At 41.7% G+C, this 24,606-nt stretch overlaps 2 protein-coding genes and 1 non-coding gene across 3 annotated transcripts; 1 reads left to right on the plus strand and 2 right to left on the minus strand.

The window, feature by feature from the left end:
• Positions 1–279: 279 nt before the first annotated feature.
• Positions 280–690, minus strand: LOC114208144 (small Cajal body-specific RNA 2). Its single transcript, XR_003608986.1, has one exon.
• Positions 691–4,172: 3,482 nt separating this feature from the next.
• TMEM167B (transmembrane protein 167B) lies at positions 4,173–7,050 on the minus strand. The gene is made up of 3 exons (XM_028102137.2): positions 6,959–7,050; positions 4,877–5,008; positions 4,173–4,339 (listed from the first exon to the last, which is right to left on the minus strand). Exons 1-3 carry the CDS (start codon positions 6,966–6,968, stop codon positions 4,257–4,259), a joined length of 225 nt encoding a protein of 74 aa, XP_027957938.1. The 5' UTR covers positions 6,969–7,050; the 3' UTR covers positions 4,173–4,256.
• A 10,362-nt stretch (positions 7,051–17,412) lies between these two features.
• TAF13 (TATA-box binding protein associated factor 13) lies at positions 17,413–23,690 on the plus strand. The gene is made up of 4 exons (XM_028102008.2): positions 17,413–17,488; positions 18,356–18,434; positions 19,569–19,666; positions 22,469–23,690. Exons 1-4 carry the CDS (start codon positions 17,462–17,464, stop codon positions 22,637–22,639), a joined length of 375 nt encoding a protein of 124 aa, XP_027957809.1. The 5' UTR covers positions 17,413–17,461; the 3' UTR covers positions 22,640–23,690.
• Positions 23,691–24,606: the final 916 nt, after the last annotated feature.

Consider the following 24,606-nt stretch of genomic DNA (forward strand, 5'->3'; position numbering starts at 1 on the left):
GAGAATATATATATATATATACACACACACGTATAACCTTTAGCAGCAGATGCTGTACAGGGGGGCACCAGTGTTAGTACCATACAAAGGGCCATCACAAGTCGGACCTAAATGAAAAAAGGGAAGAGACTAAGGAAAAACACTGCAGCAGCAAACAAGGCTTCCGTGCCCTTCCTGCTCCCGCGGTTCGGGCGACGGCTCCTTCAACCCCGCCTTCGCCCCCCCAACGCCGGGGCCCGCCGCCAACTGTTAACGCTTAGCCGCGCTCCGGGGCCGGGCTCAGATCAGAATCGCCTCGATAATCATTGGCCCGGGACAAGCCCGGCCTCGTCTATCTGATCAATTCATCACTTCTGAGCGCCGGGCCCCGTAAGACCGGCTCCGGGACCGCGGCGTTGCCGCCGCCCAAGGGGCCTCGCTGCACAGCGCCCCGATGAAGGAGCTTCGCAGGAGGGTAACTTTTCATCTCGGATCGGCCCGGCGGGGCTAGGGTCACAACCCGATCAAATAAGATCAAGGTGTAGGCGGGGGGGAGGGGCTCAGGGACGGGCACACGCACTCGCCTTGCACGCCCCATGCGCACACTCACACATTCGCGCGTCCACTCACTCAGCCCACACGCGCCTTCCAAGCGGAATCGCTCCACAACACAAACCGCCCTCGCCCCAGGCCGCTCTCCCTCCGGGAAAGAAACGGACGTCCGCACCCTCTTTTAAATCCCTCCGCCCCCTCCTCTGCCTCGGAGGATTCTGGGAGGAACCACTGAGCACAGGCTCTCGTCCGGCATGCACCTTGCTGCCCCCGCGTGGCTCGGAGGGGAACCCAGGTGCCAGAGAAAAGCTGGACAAATTTCCGCAACACTAAATCGTGCTTGTTTTATGATCTTTGTGCGGGGACATATTTATATCCGTATCTGTAGTTTCCCTTTGATCTTTGACCCGAGTTTTTGGTCCAACTTCTGAATATAAAATGATTTAGTCTTAGGAGATTTATAGGTGACTGCTTTCCCATGGAGAAGGCAAATCCTGGTCATTAACCAATATCAGCTTCCCCAGGAGCTCCTTCCCCCAGGGGAGACGGAAAACATCATTTTACCAAAGGGAAAGGTGAGAATAGATTATTTAAATCCAATGTCTTGGTAGTCAGGATAACTGTGAAATGCACAGCGGTAGGAAGGCATATCCCGGTCATTTACAAGAGCCCCCTGGTTACCCAGAACTTGATGCTATGGCAATCATATTGCTGAACCTTCACTTACTTTCAACTTTCAAACTCCCAAACGAGTAGTGAAAAAAAAGTAGTGATTATATAATGAGAATTAGCTCCTTTCACATCAGGGAACACAATTTTAATGTCTCAGTTTCTTCTTTCTCCTTCTTCAATGAAAAAGGTGTATGTGTGGATAAATCAGAAGAATTTTGTGAATTTATTTGTAACTGCCAGTTCCACCATACACTTGAAATAAACAAATAGGGGGAAACTATCCATATATGTGCCAGAATCCCATTGGCTGAAGGATTTTCTAGGTGCATGGCTGGTTAACCTGATAACCTCATTTGAATGAAGAAGTTTATGGCTGGTAATGGCAGATAATATTTGTATTTTAATAGCAGTGGTAGATAAAATGTATTGAGTGTTATCTGCCTTACTTAACATACCTCAAAACTTATTGGTATATATATGCTTATATATGTAAGCTGATACATGTATCTGCTCCCTCAAAGGAGAAAACTACACCTTCATAAATTCTGAACTATCATATATTTGGTGACCATCACAAGGGGTCAACAAGAATAATGATATTCACTAATGTAAACTAAAAAGGTATACTTGGGTAGAACCAAGGGAAGTGTTGAACAAAGTTCAATGAATTGATCATGTGACAAATAAGTGGACAAAAATGGTAGGGAAAGAAATTTTATTTTCAAGGATTTGTGCAGACAATGGTGAATAAAAAACTGTATTTTAACTATAAAAGGCTGACTTCACTCCACCCTGGCATTCAGGGTTTATGGTGATGCCAGTCTGAATCTGAGGCAATACTGCTATCCCCCTTCTTCCACCCCTAAAAAACTCCCTCAGAGGAACAATTTCCTACCATTTTCAGTCGAAAAACATATGACACATCAACCAAAGTAATGAGTTAAAACTTCTGCTTATCTGCTTACATAAAGGCAAGAAATAAGCTGTGTATTTGTTTCTTGCTGTAAATTACCTTCATTCTGTGCACTTTTTGGTACATTCTCGTAGGAAAACATCTCAAAATATAACAATTTAGGTCAAGATGACCCACCGGGGAGGCTGTAAAAATCAGTTTGAACAACTAGAACTGTGAAGTGAAGCAGCTCTCCTCACCAAGCTCAGAGATATTAGCCCTACTGGAAAACAAGTCATTAAAGCTACAAAGTAACAAGTGCAAAACATGCTGAACCTGTATTTCCAGGGAATAACTTTCCTGCTGGCCAACAGGTCCCAAACACACCTACAAGGTGTAACTCTTCCTTTCTGTTCCAATAGATGTCCTTTCCCTCATGTGGAAGATCCTCAGAAGAGACAATGGAAAACATATGAATCAGTGAAATTTACCCTGCAGGCCAGTTCTTGAAGAGACAAAAAAGCCACAACTCTGAGATGATTAGACATGTAGTGTTTACTTGAGGACTTTTTACACCTTTAGAAACCCTCAAAGCACTAAACTGTCTATATCGGAACCTAAACTTCCTAGCAGCTTTTCTTTGGGGAAAAGACAAAACACAATTTCCTGCCACACAGGGGTCAACCACAACTAAACTGTCCACAGTCAAGTTTTACTGTAACGGACAATTCAATTTGTTCCTATGTTGATGCCTGCTTTTTACAATAATTTTAGACCAACACTCTCTTTTTTTAAATGGAGAAGTCTTCCCTTCAAATATTGAGTCATCTAAAATGATTTGTGTATGAGTAACCATATCCATAGAAAAGCCCAGTAATCTCCATTGCAAACATCTGTTTTCCTTTACTTTAGAAAACACCCTCATTTTATTCGTGGATTCTGTGAACTTTCCAAACATGCCCAAGAATATCAGCATCTTCTCTCACTCATTTGAATTTATCATGTTCTTAGAATACAAAGAATTTCCAAGAGATAGCTAGAGTACTGCAATATGCGGAAAACTAAGAGTTGCCCAAGAAAAACAAGTGCTCAATTAAAAATTGCCATAAAAATCCAGACTCAAACACAGAATAAGGTTGTGTCTTGGATAACATGACAAAACATCCATCTAACATCACAATACATTCTTATACTAGTTGACTTCACTAGTGTATGAATTATATACTAGATTTCTTTTACCCTAACTGCAAATATATTAAAAATTATTTCTTCAATACTTTCTTTCCCCTTAAGACTGAGTAACACTATTTAGCACTCAGTAATGTATATAAAAAGGCTTCAGGAAAATTGCAACAATGGATTCATTTTCCATATACCACCTGATGGGATGAAGTCTCCTTTGGGGGATACTGGTGAACAGAACATTTTTCCTTACCTAAGTTACTGCTTCTGGTCTCATCATGGACAGTTAATTCCCAAATCTTATGTAGGCCCAGGTTTTCTTGGCAAACTCTTGAGCTACCAGCACACAGCACAGCTATTTCATCTGTTCTCTGTTTGCAGTTAGGACCATGCCTCTCTCTTATGTTCCCAGATGGGTATATGAAAGAGAAATTTCCAAAGCCAAAAAATTTCCTTGGCGTTGTATAGCTCCTGTCCTCCCCTCTCCACCCCACCCACTCACCCCTGCCCCCACCAATTTGCCAAATCCAAATCAAACAGTGAAAAAAAATGTCAAGTCTTGAAAATTCTCTCTCCTTCCAAGAGGTGTGAATACAGCCTATGTCCTTCCCTAATGAGCCTCAGTTTGAAAAGATCCTGATGATGGGCTGAAGAACAGAATAGGTGACAGGTTTTTATGTAGGAGGTATGTAATCTTATCACCGTGGGATATTAATTTATCTGGACATTATATGCTCTCTGCTGAGGACTGATTCACACACAGAGCAAAGGAAGTTGGCCTTCTGGAGTCCCCTAAAGCATAAATAATGTTTGTAACCATGAGGAATTTTCCCCACATATGGTAGGGGTAGATTCTGTGGTGTCATCTTGGGGACTTTGATGATTTTAGCTGAGCTCTCTTACGCTGGGCCCAGGCCCCGGACAGTTTCTTCACCCTCATCCTCTTGGTTGGCAGCTGATGAGATGGATGCTTTGGAATTCATTTTACAAACAGGACGTAAAAGGCCATTACAACACAGGCGATTGCCACAGCAGCATGCAGCCTGGTTCCGATCACAGCGGCTGGCAGACAAAAGTAAAAAGAGAAAAGAAATCACACCCTGCCCTTCATATAAGTCCTCACTTTCAAGGTGGTATTTTGAAATCTCTAGTCACGATAAAGAGACCTATCAAGGTTCTCAAGAACCCACCCGGGGATACATTTAAGTACTATCCTTAAGCTCTAGGTTCTAGGTGAATATACTGTTTGTATTTTGCTCTATTTTGAAAAAAAGATTTAGGTAGGTAGGATTTACCCTTAATAAAAAGTAAAAAAAAGCATCTGAGTTGAAACTTAAAAAGAGACTCCAATATATTCTTTCCAGAAATTCAGAAAAACTTTTCATTGGGAAACTATTCCAACAGTTCTAGTCCAGTCTAAATGGCTTTAATTTAGATACTTTTACTCCATGGAGAATATTAAAATTACCTTGATGCTAAAATAAATGATTATGTAAAAGTGGAACCAAATACAATGCCAGCCTGCCCACCCGCTACACTTTGTAGCACCCCGCTGTCCAGAGATGGCCATCTCCTCTCCCTGTCCAGAGAAGATCATACCTTTGTAAAACACACCCCAAACTCCCTTCTTCTCTGAGAGCAGCCAGGTTTTGAGACGAGGTACTTTCTTGAAGTAAGCACAGGTGCAAACAAAGAGCAAACCAAACACCAGAATCCCATCCAAGGAGTACACTGTTACAGAAAGAAAAACAAACACACACACACCTTTGGTACTAATCTAGCTTGTGATCCCATTTGAGAACTCCAAGGAGAACAGAGTAATATAATATCCAGGTGATAAAATCAACCAGCAATGCCAACCCTTGACAAGAGGGAGCCAAAATCCTGGGACTAACAAGGTTACTTCATTGTTCCCCAAACTGCTTGTAGACAATTCCCTCACAAAGATTTCACTGCACCCTCCCCTCCCCTTTCAAGAGCTACAAGTCCTGAGAAGAGTGCATCACTTTAGTGCAATCAATCTCCCAGGAATGGCCAGTGGCCAGTGTTGGTAACAGTTTGAGAGAAGTGTAAGAATCCTTGGAGCCTGAGCTGAGGAAAGTACCCATGTTCCTATTATCAATCACTCATGTGCTAAAGGAGAGCCAGATGGTTAGCCAAGTCTCTCAGATCTGCATTTGTTGAAGAATACGTTAAGGCGAAAGTAAAGCTTAATGGAAATAGCAAGGATTAGAATTCATAAACTACAGTTTTCCTATGCTTATCTTATACCTCATGCATGATACTCTACTTACAAACCAAATTTCTGCTGGAATAACTACAGATTCTTGTAAAAAAAAAAAGTATCTGAGGTGTCGACATAGAACAATTGTGGAAAAAAGCTTTGAACAATTAGTTCTATTTCTTACATATGTAAAACAAGCTATTTCTTGTACATGTAAGCACAATGAAGCACCTAACTGCAAAAAAAAAAAAAATTTCAGACCATAAAAGGAGGGAAGATAACTAAAATTTACTCAGTGATTATTATGTATCAGATTGCTCTCTTATTTCCTGGTTCAGATGATTTCTTCCTCCCAGAAATGTCCCTTCTGGTACTGTGCCTCAGACCTGTGACTTGCCCAGGAAGCTCCAAAAGGATATTTTACATAATCAGTATCTGCCAGTTCTGGACCACTCTATCTCCCTCTCTCCAGATAGTTTTATCTCACAGCCAGGTGTCATATGAGAAAGGGCCCAGTAAATTAACACATACACTAAATTCTTATGATGAATGATGCTTTAATGTATTATTTAATGTATTATTCTTTTACTTTCATAAGTTCTTGCAGACAATGCCAAAATTCACAAAGAGGTGAAATCTGAGTCTCCACTGCGAGGCTTATGGAGAAGGTACTCTTGAGAAATGCTTTCCTGTGCCCCTCAAATCATACTAGGAGGCCTTCTCTTCTTTCCTATAAAGCTGACTCTAAAGACCATAAAAGTCCTGCTTCCTGCACTTCCCTGGAATTAGGAAATCATGTCTATAAAGTGTCCGAAAACGTCTGGAAAATTAGGTCGGATAAACAGGGTTGCAAATGCCACATCGTTTAGAAGAGGCAGTGTCTAAATCCAACCCTTGCAACACTAGCCAGGGTCTCCAGATGGGATCACTCAGGCAGGACTTTATAATCAAAGAAGAGAAAGCTAACCGGCATTTTTTTCAAAAACAAGGAGAACTTTGTTTAAGGGTCTACATTCGCCCCCAGGAAGTGTGAGGCTTGACCCTCTCTGTGATTTCTTGGTCCTCCCAATGAGGCTACAGTCCGAAAGTATGAGAACGCAGGGGGCTGAAAGGAGGATCCTCTCTTTCCCCTGGTCCTAAAGCAATAGTCCAACTGGGACTGGCCTGCCTAGGAGTCTTGCAAGGGCTAGAACGAACTTCTATGAAGGGGGAAGAGAAAGCACAGGCTAGGAACTGAGGACTTGGGGTGTGGAGACGAGAGGTACTGGTATTTCTAGATGGTCACGGGACGGGGGAACCGCGGAAGGGTCTGGCGACAAGAGTTACGGGCAGTGAGAGGCCATGGTGGGGCTGGGCTGGGAGGGGGCGGGGAGAATGGCCACGTCAGTCCCGGTCCCGCCCGCCACGTTTCCCCTCGTCCCTTACTCCCACTCTCCACTCTGGACATTGGCTCTCACCGTTCGTCATGGCGGTTGGGCCCGGGCCTGGCTAGGGGTTCCGGGATCAGCTGTAAGTGATAGAGGCGAAGACTGGGGAACCCAGCTCCGTGTTGACACTTCCCGATCGGGGCCGCAACGACGGGTAGGAGCGGTAGTACGCAGGCGCAAGGGCAGAGAGGCGAGCGCCGAATGCAATCAGGAGTGGCTAGCCGATTACGGAGCTAGGGAACTTGTGTGGGTGGTGCTTGCTGCTTACGCCCGCGTAAGAAGAGCGCCATCCGAGAAGCTTCCTAAGTGGCCATGGTAACCTTGTCTTCCTCTCCCTCTGCCCCTCCCCCTGCTCATGCTTGCTCTCGCGCGCGCGCTCTCTCCCCACCCCCAATAAAAAATAAAATTCGGCGAGAGTTCAACTCAATCTTCCGAGGCTGAAATTCTAAGTAAGGTTACCAGTGATTTGACAAGGTCCTAAAGCAACTCAGTGCCGGTCTTGCTGCAGAGCCAATCTGCTGACTGCGGCCTGCTTCGTTACAGAAAAAAAGCTCCCGGGCGCCTGGGTGGCTCAGATGGTTAAGCGTCTGCCTTCGGCTCAGGTCATGATCCTGGAGTCCTGGGATGAAGTCCCGCATCGGGCTCCCTGCTCCTTGGGAGCCTGCTTCTCCCTCTGCCTTTCTCTCTCTCTGTCGCTCGTGAATAAAAAAGAAAAGAAAAGAAAAGAAAGCTCCTAAATGCCTCCTTCTAAGAGCTGGAGTGGAGACAAGCCAAAAGAAGTCTGATGCAAGACAGACTCCTTGCAAAAATATAAATAAATGCGGGGGTGGGACGGGGAGACATAGGGGACAAAACCTAAGACAAGGCCAGATATATTTATGCACATACACATGCAAATCCCCCTGCCCAAATGAACTGCTCACAACCACTCAAAAACAACATAAAAATTCCTAGTTGTCGGGGCGCCTGGGTGGCTCATTGGTTAAGCGACTGCCTTCGGCTCAGGTCATGATCCCGGAGTCCTGGGATCGAGTCCCGCATGGGGCTCCCTCCTCAGCGAGGAGCCTGTTCCTCCCCCCTCTCATGTACACTCTCTCTCTCTTTCTCATTCTCACTCTCTCAAATAAATAAATAAATCTTTAAAAAAAAAAATTCCTAGTTGTCTTGGCCTTTGAATCTTTCATCAATTGTTATCTAAATCAGCATCAGCACTAATAATATCACGAGCAATCGTTAATTCCCTGCACCCATAGAGCCCAAACCAAGTCCTAAATAAATTCATGTTCACTAATTTGGGTTGATCATGTAGCTCATCTTCAACTAAAAAATTTCTCCTCTTTTTTGGATACTATTGAACTGTGTTAGCATCACTGACCTGCACCTAATTGTTGTCTTTACTCAGGTTCTTCCACCTAAATATAGATGTTCCTAAGAAACCTACACCCTCTTTTTCTCATTATTAACTCTCAGTAGGCGACCTATTCTCTGCATGGTTTCAACTACTACCTCTTTGCAGAGTTCTTAAGTTGATGGTCTATCCAAGCTCCAATCTTACATTTCTAATAGATGTTCTTCTGATATCTGAAATGTTTAAAGCTAAATGCAATTCCCCTCCGATTTCCCATTTCCTAGGATTAGTATTCCTTTCCCCCAATCACTAAAGTTTAAATTTGTAAGCCATCGTTGAGTCAGTTAGCTTTTTTCAAGATGTCATTCAGATTGTTCCCTTTTCAATCCTGCAGCCATCATGTTACTGATTTTACTATGTCAGTCTTCTTTAAGCATCAATTTTATCCTCCAGCAGTGAAAACTTACATTCGTAGAACATTTTGACATTTCCAAAGCCAACACACCTTGTTGTATTATCCTATTTCATCCTCACAAGTATCTTATTATCCTATTTTGGAGATAAACTGAGGTTTAGGGTAAAACTACCCAGTGTCACACTGTAGCAATAATTCTGGTCTTCTGAACTGAGGACTAAAAATTTTGCTCCAAATCACGACTGTTGTTTCCGGTAACAGCAACCACCGGCTGCTAAATATTATTTAACTCCTTACCTTGCTATTTATGGCCTTCCTGCAGCACTTTCCACTGTTCTCCCAGGTAGACTTTAGGCTTCAGCTGTGAAAAGACTTCTGTATTCTTCAAATAGTGCTGTTTGCATTCACAGTTTTTGCTCATGCCATTTACTGTTTTGGTGATAACTCTATCTCCTCATTTTGTACTAGAAGGAAACGACTCCAATTTTTTTTTTAAAGATTTATTTATTCATTTTAGAGAGGGAGAGAGCACACAAGCAGGGGGAGGGGTAGAAGGAGAGGGAAAGACTCTCAAGCAGACTCTGACTCCCCACTGAATTCGGAGCCTGATGCAGGGCTCAGTCTCACCACCCTGAGACCATGACCTGAGCTGAAATCAAGAGTTGGCCACTTAACCAACTGAGCCACCCAGGTGCCCCAAAACCATTCCAATTTTTGTCACTCTCCATATAAGTCTTTTTCTCCATTGATCTCAGAATTTAAGAATAAAGTTTAAGGACAAAGTCATGACAGTTGAAGAGCTGAGAAGAGTGATTAATTAGTTGTCTAGTTACTCTTTCAAAGGACAGTGATAGACCACAATATCTTACTCTGAATAACTAGTTATTTTATTCTCTGCTCAGAATTTGCCCATTTCTGTTTCTTCTTTTTCTATGTGTCTTTCTTCTTCTTCCTACTCCTTCTGCCCACTCTGACATTTATGCCCTTCTTTCTTTCTCTCTCTACCACATTTTTTCTTTTCCAGGTTTTATAAAGTATTTTATCTTTTTATTGAATAAAACTAATCTCACCAGATTTTTGTTTCAAAATTTGTTATATCAAGAATTTTATATTTAAAAAATTAAATTCAAGTTTTCTTTCTGTAAAATTGGGTTGTATTGGTTGCTTCTTTCTAGGGTCGTTGAAGGAGTAGATGAATTACTGTTTACAATACCTGGCATGAAGTAAGTGCTCCATAAAGGCTAGTTATTACTGTTGTTGTTGTTCATTTGTTTAAAAAATATTAACTGGGGCACCTGGGTGGCTCAGATGGTTAAGCGTCTGCCTTTGGCTCAGGTCATGATCCCAGGGTCCTGGGATCAAGCCCTATATCTGGCTCCCGGCTGGAAGGGAGCCTGCTTCTCCCTCTCCCTCTGCCTCTCCCCCTGCTCATGCTCTCTCTATCTGTGTCTCAAATGAATAAAATCTTTCCAAAAAAAATGTTTTAAATAAAAATATTAAAAATATTAACCAGTGTCTACTATGTGCTGAGCACTTTGCTAGATTCTGCAGGAATAGAGGCAAAAATGAGTTCCTGCCCTCAGAGAACAAACTGTATTGAAGAAGATAGATGAATGAACACATTTAATAGAGCACAGGCATTATGTATCTAATGACATTATCTTTGATCTTCATAACTGTTTTGCAGAATATTTTTAAAATGAGAAACCTGAGACTCAAAGAAGGCACATGGGTGACATCGCATAGCTAGTTAGGATTCAAACCCAGGTCTATCTGACTTCAGAGCTCCCTTCCCCTTGTTTTCACAATGCTTCAAATTGGGATCCTTTCCACTGATACTAATCTCTGATGGTTTTATTCCAAGCATTAGTGTTTCTGTCACCCTGAAAAGCACCATATAGCCTTACATCGGGGCAAAGCTTGGGCCGCTGGCTCTTGCAGCCAAACTGCAAGGAATAAATAGAGCCCCACTGACTGGGGACTCAGTTCAGACAGTCCTTCCTCAGTTCAGCCTCCACTGGAAGACAGGCAGTTGTTGCCAAACACCTGTCAGTCAAGAACAGTGGCCTGTTTGTTCGGGTTTTTGTGGTCACTGTGGTGAACGCTAATCAGTCATGGGGACCATGACTATGGCATTCTGGTTTAACCAAAGAGTAAGTTCAGTCCCAAAGGCACAGCTTGTAACAATAGCTTCATTTGAATTACAACATATTTGAAAAGGGGTGTCAAACAGGCATTAATTTATGCTACAAGTATTTATTCCGGGACTTCTGAGCCTAAGGAATGTACTAGCCTTTGGAAGCTCAAAGATGAATGAGAAACAGACTCTGTTTTTAATAAGATTTAGTAGACAAGATAAGCTGTGTGTATAAATCACCAGAAAATACAGTAGAAAGTGAGAAGTGTCGAAGGAAAATGAAAATTAAGTGCTGTAGGAGAGTGAAGGAGAAAGTGCTTTCAGCTGGAGAGCCCAGGGGAGGTTTAGTGGAGGTGCAGACATTTTAGCTGGGCTGGAAAGGTGCATGTAGCATTTCAATAAAAAAGATATTTTAGTGGGAAAGGAGTAGAGTGATCAAAGGCATGGAGATGGGAAAGCACAGGATAAGTTTGGGGCACAGCACGCTCTTGCCTTTCTCCTTCACTGGCTAACTCCAGTCATCCCTCAGGTCTCAGCTCAAACCTCACCTGCTCAGGGAAGGCATCTCTGACCTTCTTGGGTTGCCTTCCCCCATCATGCTCTGATGAGATCATACAATAGCTATTCAATCCATGTCCCTCTGCTACACTGTAAGGTTCATGAGCCCGGGACTGTGTATTTTCAATGTTTGTCATTTTATCCACAGTCCCATACCAGTGCTGCACATTCTACAGGTTCTTGGAAATATTTTGTTGTGTGCATAATTGAATGTGGTCTGTGGAACTAGAATGGAGAGTTCATGAAGGAGAACAGCAGAAGATGCTGCTGAAAGATAGGTTCTGGCATAAAAACAGCTAACACAGAATGTTGACTACATGCCAGGTACAGTTCAAAGCACCTTCCGGGTGTTTATGCATCCAAGCCTCCTAATAACCTTGGAAGGTTAGGAACTTATCTCCATCTCACAGATAAGGAAGGGATGTATTGAGAGGTCAAGTAAGTTGTTTCAAAAGTAGCATAGCTGGTAAGTAGTACTGCTAGGATTTCTTTTTCTTTTCTTTTTTTTTTTTTTGAGAGACAGTGTGTGTGTACGCATAAGGTAGGGGGAGGGGCAGAGGGCGAAAGAATTTTTTTTTTTAAGATTTTATTTATTTATTTGACAAAGAGAGACACAGCGAGAGAGGGAACACAACCAGGGGTAGTGGGAGAGGGAGAAGCAGGCTTCACGCCAAGCAGGAAGCCTGATGTGGGGCTCAATCCCAGGACCTTGGGATCATGACCTGAGCTAAAGACAGACGCTTAACGACTGAGCCACCCAGGTGGCCCAGGAGAGAGAGAATCTTGAGCAGATTCATGCTGAGTGTGGAGCCCAACTCAGGGCTCCATTCCACTACCCTGAGATCATGACCTGAGCAGAAAGGAAGAGTGAGAGGCTCAACTGACTGAGCCGCCCAGGCTCCCCAAGTACAGCTAGGATTTTAAAACTGACTCATCTGACCCCAGTTTAACCAAAGGGTATAGGCATTCTTTGGTAAAGAAGCAGATGGTTAAGACTGCACAAGATTATTGTGGAAATTCTGAAAGCCACTTTAAAAAAATGACACTACCTCAGCCCCAACAGGGAGTGGCACTAAGTCTGTACCCTGGGGTGGAGGGGAGGGAGTGAGGGGTGGAGTGGAGGGGGCAGGGTGAAGGTGGGACTGCTTAGCTTCTCCTGGATTTGGGGTCTAGTTGGTACTACCTGCCTGCCCTCTCCTATCCCATCCTAATGTATGCTTCAAGCCCACCACCCAGCCTCCTGTTTTCCTCATTTCTGATAGCCCCTCCCACTGCCTTTCGGTCCCAATTTTTCTCCCACAACTCAGCTCTACTGCTCCCTTCTATCAGCTACTGCTGTCTGCCTCTCTACTGACTCCATTCTTTTGGAAACAAATCTCTTTTGTCATTAACGTTTTCTTCAGAAGCTCATTCCACTTTTTTGCCATAATAAAAACCTGACTTTTTCTAGCAGTTAGCTAAGTGTCTGGCACAAATTCACAGCCTTACTCATTTGGTAATCATTTATTCAAAGTCCACCTTCCTTGAGCCTACTGCCCTTTAAGGCTATTTTCCTCTCTTCGCTTTTCTACCCTTCACTGTCCAACTATACACTCATTCCTTAACCTCTTATAATCTGGCTTCCGTCTTCACTATTGCCCTGAAACTATTTTGTCCAGATTATTCTACCACCTCCTAATTGTCAAATCCTAAACCTCATCTTCAATCTCTTAAACTCTTAATCTCTGTGGCACAGGAGCACTCCTGACCACTTGCTTCTTTTTGAAAGTTTTTCTTTTGGCTTTCGAAATACGTTCTTTTCCTCTTCATCTTTCTTCTTTATCTTTTCCTACAGTTAAAAATGATTAAAGAGATTTAGGAAAAGGCCTTGGATTTGAACACTTCATGGAACGCAGAACGCTTTTATAGGATAAAGAATAAAGAACAAGCAAGAGAAAAATGAAAATATCTGATTGGCTGGCTGATAGTCAACCTCGTTTGGAGTGAGAAGGCCCAGAATTGCCTTGGCATTTGGGGATTGGCTAAGGAATATGCTGCATTTCTGGTTAAACAGAACAATTAAGTTTCCATTTGCTGACATGGCACCTGGGGCAGGAATGGCTCCACCGTGGGTCTAGAAATCTATTTCAGCACTACCTCTTGAACCATTCCTTCTTTTCTGTTTCGCGATGTACCATTTCTAAGGATCTCCCCTTTGCCCCCCTTCTCTCTTGCCTTTGTTGCTGAGCAGTCTTTAAACTCTCACCTTTGTGTTGATGTTTCCCACACCATTTTCTTTGGTCCCAATTTCTCTGTGGATTTCCGGGCCTGCGTGTCCTTCTGCCTATAGGACATCTCTAGACTCTTAGACTGAGCTCATTTTCTCCCCCCACCCCAATAGATTTCCCATTTTACTTTCCAATTTATATTAATAATGTTCCATCCATCTGGATATAAACCTCTCTCTCCATTGCTATCAGATTCATTCAGACACAAAGTCCTGTAAGTTCTACCTCCTAAATTCCTTCTTTTTAATTCGGGTTCTAATCATCTCTCATCCTAGGTCTCCCTGCTCAAGTGATCTTTTTTTTTTTTTAAAGATAGGTCGTGGGCGCCTGGGTGGCTCAGTTGGTTAAGCGACTGCCTTCGGCTCAGGTCATGATCCTGGAGTCCCAGGACCGAGTCCCACATCAGGCTCCCTGCTCAGCAGGGAGTCTGCTTCTCCCTCCGACCCTCTTCCCTCTTCCCTCTCATGCTGTCTATCTCTCATTCTCTCTCTCACAAATAAATAAATAAGTAAAATCTTAAAAAAAAAAATAAAGATAGGTCGTGTGTCTCTTCTGCTTAAAGACCTCCCAGGAACTCTGCAGTGTGAAGTTCAGCCTCTGAAGAGAACATTCCAGGCCTTTCACACTCTAACTCCAGCTTCATTCCAGCCTCATTTCCTGCATTCCCACCTAACAAACTGGGCTCTGGTAATCCACCTGAAACATTTCCCAGAAGCACACAATGACTTTTCACTCTCTGTGCTTTATTTCTGCTCTGCTCATAACTGCATTTTTTTTAACCTATTATATTCTGAATCTCAGGTTCAGAAGGTTAAATTATTGACACTCTGCAGTTCATGACATACTATTGTAATTGGCCCTTCCAAAGTCCTTCACCTGTTATTTATCTATGCATTGCCCCACAACCTTTCAATGTATTTAATGTATATTTTTTAATGTATATGTTTTCTTATTTGTTCCTGTAAAATATCTACTTTTTGTGTGTCTCTATATTTAATTTACATTATAGATCTCATTGTGTTTCTTTTTAAATTTAGCACTATGTTTCTAAGCTCTGTCCATGTGGTTAGTCTATTAATTCTGATTGCTGCATAGTACTTCTTGGTGTGTACCCAGCACATTTTATCTATCCCTTGATAATGGACGCTGTGATGTTTTATACCTGAACCCCTGGACAAGGCCAGAGTTTTATCACTACCTAACACAGCTATTCTCAACGCTATCAGACTCAACGATCTTCCTTAAATAACAAAAGTATTATAATGTCTCCTTTATTATTCTGAAATGACATTCACAGGTCATATAACCTACTGTGGTAGGCAGCCTCTCAGAGAACCCCCAATGATGTCTGCCTCCTGTTATACTCATCCTTGTGTAATCCCCTCTCCTTGAGAATAGGCTGCACTTAGTTGAATTCTCTTAAATAGAATAGGACAGAAGTGATGGGATGCCACTTACAAGGTTAGGTTACAAAAAAAAAACCTGTGGTTTCTGTCTTGGGTGTTCCTCATTCTCTCCCTCATCTGTGCTGAGAGAAGCCAGCTGCCATATTGTAAGCTGCCATATGGAGAGGACCATGTGGCAAAAAACTGAGGGAGGCCTCTGGCAATAGCCCGTGATGAACTGAGGCCTTTAGTCTAACAACCTGAAGGAACTGAATCCTGTGGACAACCATGTAAGTGATTTTGGAAGTGGATCTTTCCCCATCAGTACCTCAGATGAGACTGCAGTCCCAGGCAAACACCCTGCCAGCACCATAAGGGACCTTGAGCCAGCTAAACTGCACGCAGCTAACCTGCACCCAAATTCCTGACCCACAGAAACTGTGTGATAAATGTTTGTTTTAAGCCACTAAGTTTGGGGATAATTTGTTACAGACAACAAATAACAAATATACCTAACTATCCAAAAACTTAAAAATAATATATAATGCCCTATTGTAATAGAAAGATAAAATACAGACAGGGAATTATAATATGTTTCAAGATATGAATGCTCAGGCATGACTACACTAGAGGGTATGATTTTAGATGCTTGCACCTATATGTAGAATCACCATGAATGCAGGAGCTACAAATGCAGAATGACTCCAGTGAGTATGGGCTACTCAAATTATTACAAGTGATGTGGCTTTTGGTGACATTATTTCCCGAAATGGTTCACAGCTCTTGGTAAGTTCCAAACAAAACAGAGTACAATATCCCTCCAATTTTAGAGTACTTACTATTTTGGGAAAAACTCAGTTCATTCCTCCCTGTGTCTTTCTTCTTTACTTTCACACAGAACATTTCACTTCTGACACTCTGGTCATCAAATGTGGGCTTCTTTTCCCACACCAAACTGTAACACCAGCTGGGTGTCCTACAATCTAACTCAATTCTGCACTATCTACCTGGAGACAGTGTTAGATCCCATGGGCTAAGGGCTCAGTCCCACAAGACTGCCTCCCACTTGAGATGCCAATCACAAGTAGTAGGTACCAGGTTGCCCACCTTGACTACAAAACAGAGGTTCGCATGACTTTGCTCCCCCTTGGATTTATTTGCTAGAACAGCTCATAGAACTCAGGGAAATATTTACTTAGATGAACAGCCAGATGATGAGAGTGAGGTCTGGGTGGGTCCTAAGTGAAGAGCTTCTGTTCCTGTGGAGTTGGGGGTGTGTCATTCTCTCCAAAGGTGGATGTGTTCCCCAACCTGGAAGCTCTCCAAACCCTCTACTATTGGGATTTTCATGCTTCATGTAAGCATGATCAATTATTAACTACATTTCCAGCCTCCCTCCCATCTCTGGAGAATGGGAGCTGGGGCTGAAAACTCCAACCTTCTGATTGTGGCTTGGCCTTTCTGGTGACAGCCCCCAGCCAGGAGCCCACCCTAAATTGCCTCATGAGAACAAAAAATACTCCTATGCTCTTACCACTTAGGAAATTGCAAGGGTTTTAGGAGCTCTGTGCCAGGAACTGGCAGCAGAGACCACTATATATATTTTATATTATCTCACAGTTGCATTCCTAGAAAATTAAATGTTAAGAGCCTAGGACAGGCTTTGTGTCTATATGTTAACAATGTTAGGTTCTAGGCTCAGATAATTAAAGATTTTTCGTTCGCATGAATCTTTAGCAGGACATTCAGAAATATTGTGGGACCCTTCCTTGTGTGGCATCATGTTTTGCATTGCAGAACATTTGATATCCCTAGCTTTAGCCTTCTAATGAGGTGGTTTTCCTCATTGTTCTGAACACAAAACTGAACACAAAACTCCCCACAAATATTTAATCCTCAGTATAAGGGGTGGTGTTTCCCTCTTAAAAACTAGTAGCGAAGAAAAACATACCCAATAACCCGTATAGTGCTTGGCAATTAATAATAGTGTAACTATAAGTTGTTAAAATTGTTTAAATACACTGTTCGGGCAGCCCAAGAACGCATAGCTTCACAGCCCCAAACCAGGAAGTGGTGGTTTGATATGTAGAAGCCAATTCAGAGCCACGACAAGCTATACACCGCTCAGCCCACGAGTTCCTTTTTTTTTTTTTTTGGCTAATGTTTAATTAATCCGTGATCCTGATCACAGAGCGTAGAGCTCAGCCCTCTCCGTAAACTCCGTGGCCTCTGCTGTTAGTTTCTGCGCATCTTCCCCCCCCCCCACCCCGGCACCGCACCCCACCCCACCGCACCCCACCCCACCCCACCCCACCTGGCCGACCAGGCCCCGCCCCGCCCGGCGCGTCACCGGAAGTGAAGCAGAGGAAATAGTAAAACCCGCTGGGAGCGAGGCGGCGGAGCACTGTAGGCTGGCTGGTGGCATGGCAGACGAGGAGGAAGACCCTACTGTGAGTGACCACCACTGTTCCACCCCACTCTTTTCTTCACTCCCTAGGGTACAGAAGCGGAGCCTGAGTTCAGAATCACTCGAGATTTTCCTTAGCGAATTCACTCGAGAGAGTTCGGGGACTTCACGCCGTGCTAGCCTTTCCCTTCGGATTCATGTCTTAGAGTACGTGGGGCAGGACGTGAAGGAAGAGTAGGAAGGTGGCTCCTTGTTCTTTGCTTTTGGTCTGTATTTGCTAGGCACTCTTTGAATCGCCCGGACAGTCATCAGAGGACAAAGCTAGTATTTGTTAGCTCTCATAATGAAAGAACACCGCAGCTGGTAACAAAACTATATACTTACTGTAAAGTTGTTGGAAAATAATGGACCGAAAGTCAGGCAACCTGGATTTCAAAATCTGTTACCTATGAGCAAGTTACTTAACTTTGAGCCTCGGTTTTCGTGGCATAAATGGGGTTAAGGCTTATTTGAGGAAAGTTCCTAGCCCTGTATGAGCAGTGCTTAGAAAATACTAGTTTTGCTTACTTTGAATAAATACCAGCTCTCTCTCTCTCTCTTTTTAAATACCAATTCTTAATAGTAAAACTGTGTAGTAATAGGCTAACTAGTTGGTTTAAAAAAAGAAGTATGGTCACTGGAACTCTTCCAGGAGAGGCAGTAGGATTATTTGTTAGGGACACTGTAGAAGCCATTACTGCATGAGTGGGAAGTTGGATTGGATAGTCTTTAAGGCTCCTAAAATGCTAAGATTTCATGATTTGCTGATTGTTTTAGGCTCTCTGGCATGACATCAGTGTTGAAAATGGAAAAAAAAATTAAAAATCAAATGCAGTGCTTGACATTTCTATATATACATTTTAACTTATAGTTTGAAGAAGAAAATGAAGAAATTGGAGGAGGTGCAGAAGGCGGACAGGGTAAAAGGAAGAGACTTTTTTCTAAAGAATGTAAGTAATATTTGACAATGATTTAATTACAGATAAAAACTTTTGGACATGTCTGTTCAAAGTAGATTCATGTTCTGAATGTGTTTTTCTGTGGGGACAGTACTCTCAGATTTGCCTATAAAATTCTCTTTAGCTTCTGAATCATAGATATTAGTGATCCTAATCCCAAATTATATGTGTATAGGTGGGTGGGTGTGTGTATACACTTTTTTTTTTTTTAAAGTGAGGAAATGTGATCAGTGTTTCAATTCAGGGCCTTAGAACATACCTCCATTACTTTTTGTGCCCCTTACTATTGCAGCAGAACTCCTTTGTCCGCAAGTCAAAGGTTTTGATGGATCCTGGACAGGTGCTGAGGGTATGGAATTAAGTTGGGGCTTTGGACTAAGGCATCGGACAAGACAGAAAGGTGGTAAACATTGTAAGACATTACAATGGCATAGAGATTATAATGTATTGGTTCTCTAGTGTATTCCCTCAGTAGACTGGTTTGACTCTTTTTGGCAGCAGCAAGAGGGAGAGCTGCTGTTCCTAGTGATGGTCAAAGCCAGCCCCTGAAAGGCACTGTGACAATGTGCTTTCCATCCTGTGTCCTTTACACATAGATATGGCTGAGTATTGACAGATGAGACAACACATGAAGATACGGTTTATTTATGCTGGGTCAAACAAGTGGTTCCCAAATGCTCTTGAAACTGCAGTCAGTAGGGCTTTATATATATATATTTTTTAAGGACTCAAATCCTCCATATCTCAGTTTCTCACCTAAAGCTGACCACTCCTTACTTCCAGTAAGGGCTGAGCCTTTGCTACTCATCCTGTCACTGCCATGGCGTTTCCTACTTCAGGTTATTCCAGGGTTGTGGGTGAATAGGTAATAGAGGTTGGGGAAAGAATATTGATGTCAGGGTTCAGTAGCTGGGAGGGAACGGGAGTTCCTACTAGGGAAGGACAGATAGGAACAGTTGGTTATGAGATTGTGGTTAAAATCTTTTACACCTAAGTCCATACTTGTAGACACAATGTAAATACGTTTATACAAGTATCTTCTCTAAGTCCATTTGTAATTTGAAAAAAGTATTGGTAAAATTGTTAAATTTGTTCAAGTAAACAAAACCGATTGTTCTTTTACAGTGCGATGTATGATGTATGGGTTTGGGGATGACCAGAATCCTTATACTGAGTCAGTGGATATTCTTGAAGACCTTGTCATAGAGTTTATCACTGAAATGGTAAGATTTTTTTGTAATTGGTCTTAGTTAATTGAGTAATAGATTTGAAATTCTAACTTTTAGTTAAGACTAGAACTATGCCATCCTTTTGAAGTAAGATTATCCATTTGAGTGCCTTTTTGTGGAAGTTACTGATTACTGTTTATCATTAAACATACACACATGTACATATGTACACATACAATAGTATACCCTCTCCTGAATTTTATTTATAAGGACACAATTACAAGATCCTTGAATAAAATTTAAAAATAGTAACCATAATCCCATCATCTAATGTAAGTTTCCCCCTTCAGTATTTATTTAAATGTATACAATGCTGGAGCGCCTGGGTGGCTCAGTCATTTAAGCCTCTGCCTTCAACTGTGGTGATGATCTCGGGGTCCTGGGATCGAGCCCCACATTAGGCTCCCTGCTTAGCAGGGAGTCTGCTTCTCCCTCTCTCCTCTCATGCTCTTTCTCAAATAAGTAAATAAAATCTTTTGGGAACACAAGCAGGGGGAATGAGAGAGGGAGAGGAGGCTTCCCGCTGAGCAGGGAGCCCGACGCGGGGCTCTATCCCAGGACCCTGGGATCATAACCTGAGCTGAAGGCAGACACTTAACGGTTAAGCCACCCAGGCGCCCCAAGTAAGTAAAATCTTAAAAAAGTATATAGTGCTTACATAGTGGTAATCATGGTACGCATTTTTTACTCAATTTTACAGTACATACTTCCTATATTCTAATCACAGTTATTTTAGTAGTTAAGTAAAATTAAATTGTTTCCTAATATATTTAACCATTTCTCTCGTATAAGTTATTTATAGATTATTAAGTGAATAGATAATTTTGAATGACTGTATTCATGAAATTTCCTCCCATCTCCTTGGATAAATTCATAGGGCTGGGAATATTGAATTCGGTTGTGTTTCTATGAATTTTTACCCTGTGTTAAGGATTATTTCCTTAGTACAGAATAATAGAAGTAAAATTCCTGCGTCAGACAGTATGCATTTTTAAAAATTCTTTTCCATTTATAAAAGTAATACTTATTAAATTTAGAAAGTATTAAAAAGTTCAGGAAAGGGGTGCCTGGGTGGCTCAGTCAGTTGGGCATCTGCCTTTGGCTCAGGTCACGATCTCAGGGCTCTGGGATCGAACCCTGCATCAGGCTCTCTGTTCATCACAGAGTCTGCTTCTCCCTCTCACGCTCCCTCTATGCGCTCTCCCTCTCTCTCTCTCTCTCAAATAAATAAATAAAATCTTTAAAAAAAAATGCAGAAAAGAAAATAGAAATCTGTAATCCTTCCACCTAGAGACAGCTAATGCTGAGATTTTGGTGAATATTTTCTTGGTTTTTTGCACATATTTTTGAACCTTATTAAATTGAAATCATATAGTATATTTAGTCTTAGAGCCTGCTTTTTCACTTAAGTAGAACGCTGTCCTCCGTGTCCTTGCATAACACTCTATAATTTTAATGGCTTTATAATGTTAATTGATGAGATGTGCCCAAATTTATTTAATGCCTTACTAAATACTTAGATTTCCCTTTTTTAGTCATTTGAAATAATGCTATGATGAACCTTTGTTTTTTAAAGATCTTATTTGAGAGAGTGAGCGAGAGAGAGAGAGAGAGAGAGAGAGAGAGAATGAGCAGGGGGAGGAGCAGAGGGAGAAGTAAATTTCCTGCTGAGCAGGGAGCCCAACATGGGGCTTGATCCCAGAACTCCGGGATCATGACCTGAGCCAAAGGCAGATGCTTAACTGACTGAGCCACCCAGGCACCCCAAATCTTTGTTTTTGTACAGGATGAATATATGATAGGAGATGAGATTTATTTGAATTTAAGAAAACCTACCACTGTCAACTACTGAGACAGAAAGCTTAAATGAAATGTGCAGTTACAAAGAAATTATAGAATTATAAAAATGAAGACAAAAGCTACATAGATCAAAAAAGAAACATCAATAGATTTGATAGTTTTAATGTCCTTAGTATTTTTTTCCTTAAAGATTTTATTTATTTATTTGACAGAGACACAGCGAGAGAGGGAACACAAGGAGGGGGGGAGTGGGAGAGGGAGAAGCAGGCTTCCTGTGGAGCAGGGAGCCCGATGTGGGGCTCGATCCCAGGACCCTGGGATCGTGACCTGAGCCCAGTGCAGACACTTAACAACTGAGCCACCCGGGCATCCCTAATGTCCTTAGTATTTTTTTTTTTTTTAAAGATTTTATTTATTTATTTGACAGAGAGAGAGCGAGAGAGGGAACACAAGCAGGGGGAATGGGAGAGGGAGAAGCAGACTCCCTGCGGAGCAGGGAGCCTAACACGGGGCTCGATCCCAGGACCCTGGGATCATGACCTGAGCCCAGTGCAGACACTTAACGACTGAGCCACCCAGGCGCCCCATAATGTCCTTAGTATTAAAAAATGTCTATAGGGCGCCTGGGTGGCTCAGATGGTTAAGCGTCTGCCTTCGGCTCAGGTCATGATCCCAGGGTCCCGGGATCGAGTCCCGCATCAGGCTCCCTGCTCCTTGGGAGTCTGCTTCTCCCTCTGCTTCTCTCTCTCTCTCTCTCTCTCTCTCTCTGTCATGAATAAATAAAATCTTTAAAAAAAAAGTCTATAAACCATTGAGAGGAACATTCCTATAACACAGTAGAAAGTAGACAAAGGACATGAATAGGAAGACAGTTCACAAATGAATAGCTATGATAATTACAAGAGAACATCTCCTAACTCACCAGTATTAAATAAATGCAAATTAAAAGAGTAAAGTATTAGATTTGTTCTAAGTTAATTTATTTCTTTGTAATAGACTCACAAGGCAATGTCAATTGGAAGACAAGGTCGGGTACAAGTTGAAGATATCGTCTTCTTGATTCGAAAGGACCCAAGGAAGTTTGCTAGGGTTAAAGACTTGCTTACTATGAATGAAGAATTGAAACGAGCTAGAAAAGCATTTGATGAAGCAAACTATGGATCTTGACACCTTCTGTACTTTCTGAAGCTTCATTATCTTCTGGGGAAACCATATATCATAACTGTATATTTTCCACATTGGGGTCCCACTATCTAGTCATGTATATGCAAGATGGAGAAACAAAGTCTTCAGCTTTTATTTTCATGTCTTCGATTTTAGAGTGATATTTGAGCCTTGAATTGCCTGCCCTTATATGACTATACTTGAATTACTTACTGGGTTTTAATGACCACATGTATGTTGAAGTACCTTGCAAACTATGCGGTTCCTTCTGACTTTTGACTGTCTAAGTGATGAAGTAGTATTTATGTTTTGGGTGTATTTGTGCCAGTGTATGCTATACCATAGCTGTTTAATATATGAAATCTATAGGACACCTTCGACTATGATTGCTAAGACATGTTTCATGTATTCTAAAGTTTTTAGACTACGGTAGTCTAAGAGATTATTAAAAAATAGTGAACTGGTTTGCTTTTTTTTTTTTTAAGAAGATGATACAAGAAAATAATAGTCTTTTGTAGGAATGTTTAAGATATTTGTTTTAATATTCTTTAGATTACAAGAATGATTATTTTTTTAAACTAAAAGTTTCATGTGAATTCTTCCGTATTGGAAGGCTTTTGATTTTAAACCTTTTGGGCTTACAATGTACTAGTTGCCAAGTTTTAAGAGAACTAATTTTCCCAGGTCAGATTAAAGCTTCTAAAAATAAATGCTTTCAGTAGTAGGAATGGTATTGCTTAAAAAGCTGATGGCAGGATAAGCATTTGGGATAGTGTTTTATTAATGTATTTGTTAGTACTTGTTCATTGTGGAAATGTGTACTTGACTAAAACCATATATGGCTATGCACACCACTTTTGTAGTTCAGGATTTACAAGTTTTGTGTGTGTTTAGCTTATTAAATTATTGCACTTAGTTTAAAATAAGGATTAAAACTGCATTTAAAGGGATCACTGAATATTACTCTTTGTGAAACAATGTTTTGTGTGCTGCTTATAAACATTATCTATAAATGAGCATGTAGGAGAATTTCACTTTCTTAATCTGTTGATAAAAGGAATAAAGTAAAAAATTAATAATTGATTTTGACTATGATATATCAGCTTTTTCTCCCCATTACTAGTAATACAATTCTGGCTGCTTAAGCTCACTAAAAACTTTTTTTCTACATTCTTGTAATCCTCCTGAATTGATAATGAGATTCAAGATAGCTGGACTGATCTTTTTCTTAGTTAAAAAAGTAAAAACCAGGGCACCTGGCTGGCTCAGTTGGTAGAGCATGTGACTCTCAATCTCAGGGTCATGAGTTCAAGCCCTGTGTTGGACATGGAGCCTACTTTAAAAAAAAAAAAAAAAGGAAAAAACCAAATGAAAAACTACTCCAGTCTAAGCTGAAATCAAGAATGTGAGTGGAATAATAACATCTCAATATATCGATATTTTTGCTAATCAGGGTGTATTTCACCTTGAAGAAAGAACTGGTAATAATTGGCACTAGGGGACCTGTCCTGGTACCCATCTTAGCTAGGGCTACTGTCACAAAATATCAGACTGGGCAGCTGAAACAAATTTCTCATGGTTCTGGAGGCTGGAAATCAGATCAGGGTGACAACATGGTTGGGGTCTGATGAGGGCTCTTCCTGGGCTGCAGATAGCTGCCTTCTCCCTGTGTCTGTACTTGTCTGAGGGAGCTCTGTCATTTCTTCCTCTTTTTATAAGGGCACCAGGGTTCCACCCTTATGACTTCTTTTAACCTTAATAGCCTCCTTAAAAGCCCTGTCTCCAATATCGTCAGATGGGAGGGAAGGTTGGGTTAGGGCTGCAACATAACTAATTTCAGGGGGTTACAATTCAGTCTATAGCAGTGCCGTTAATCTTACTTTGCTAGTGATCCTGGCACGCAAAAAGTTTTTTATGGGACCTTGTATTGTAGGTTGCAAGTGATAGAACTTGCCTCAAAAATAGCATAA

Source organism: Eumetopias jubatus, unplaced genomic scaffold, assembly GCF_037043125.1.
Source record: "Eumetopias jubatus isolate StellerSeaLion01/CBP00866 unplaced genomic scaffold, mEumJub1_p1.0 scaffold_4, whole genome shotgun sequence".
NCBI lineage: Eukaryota > Metazoa > Chordata > Mammalia > Carnivora > Otariidae > Eumetopias > Eumetopias jubatus.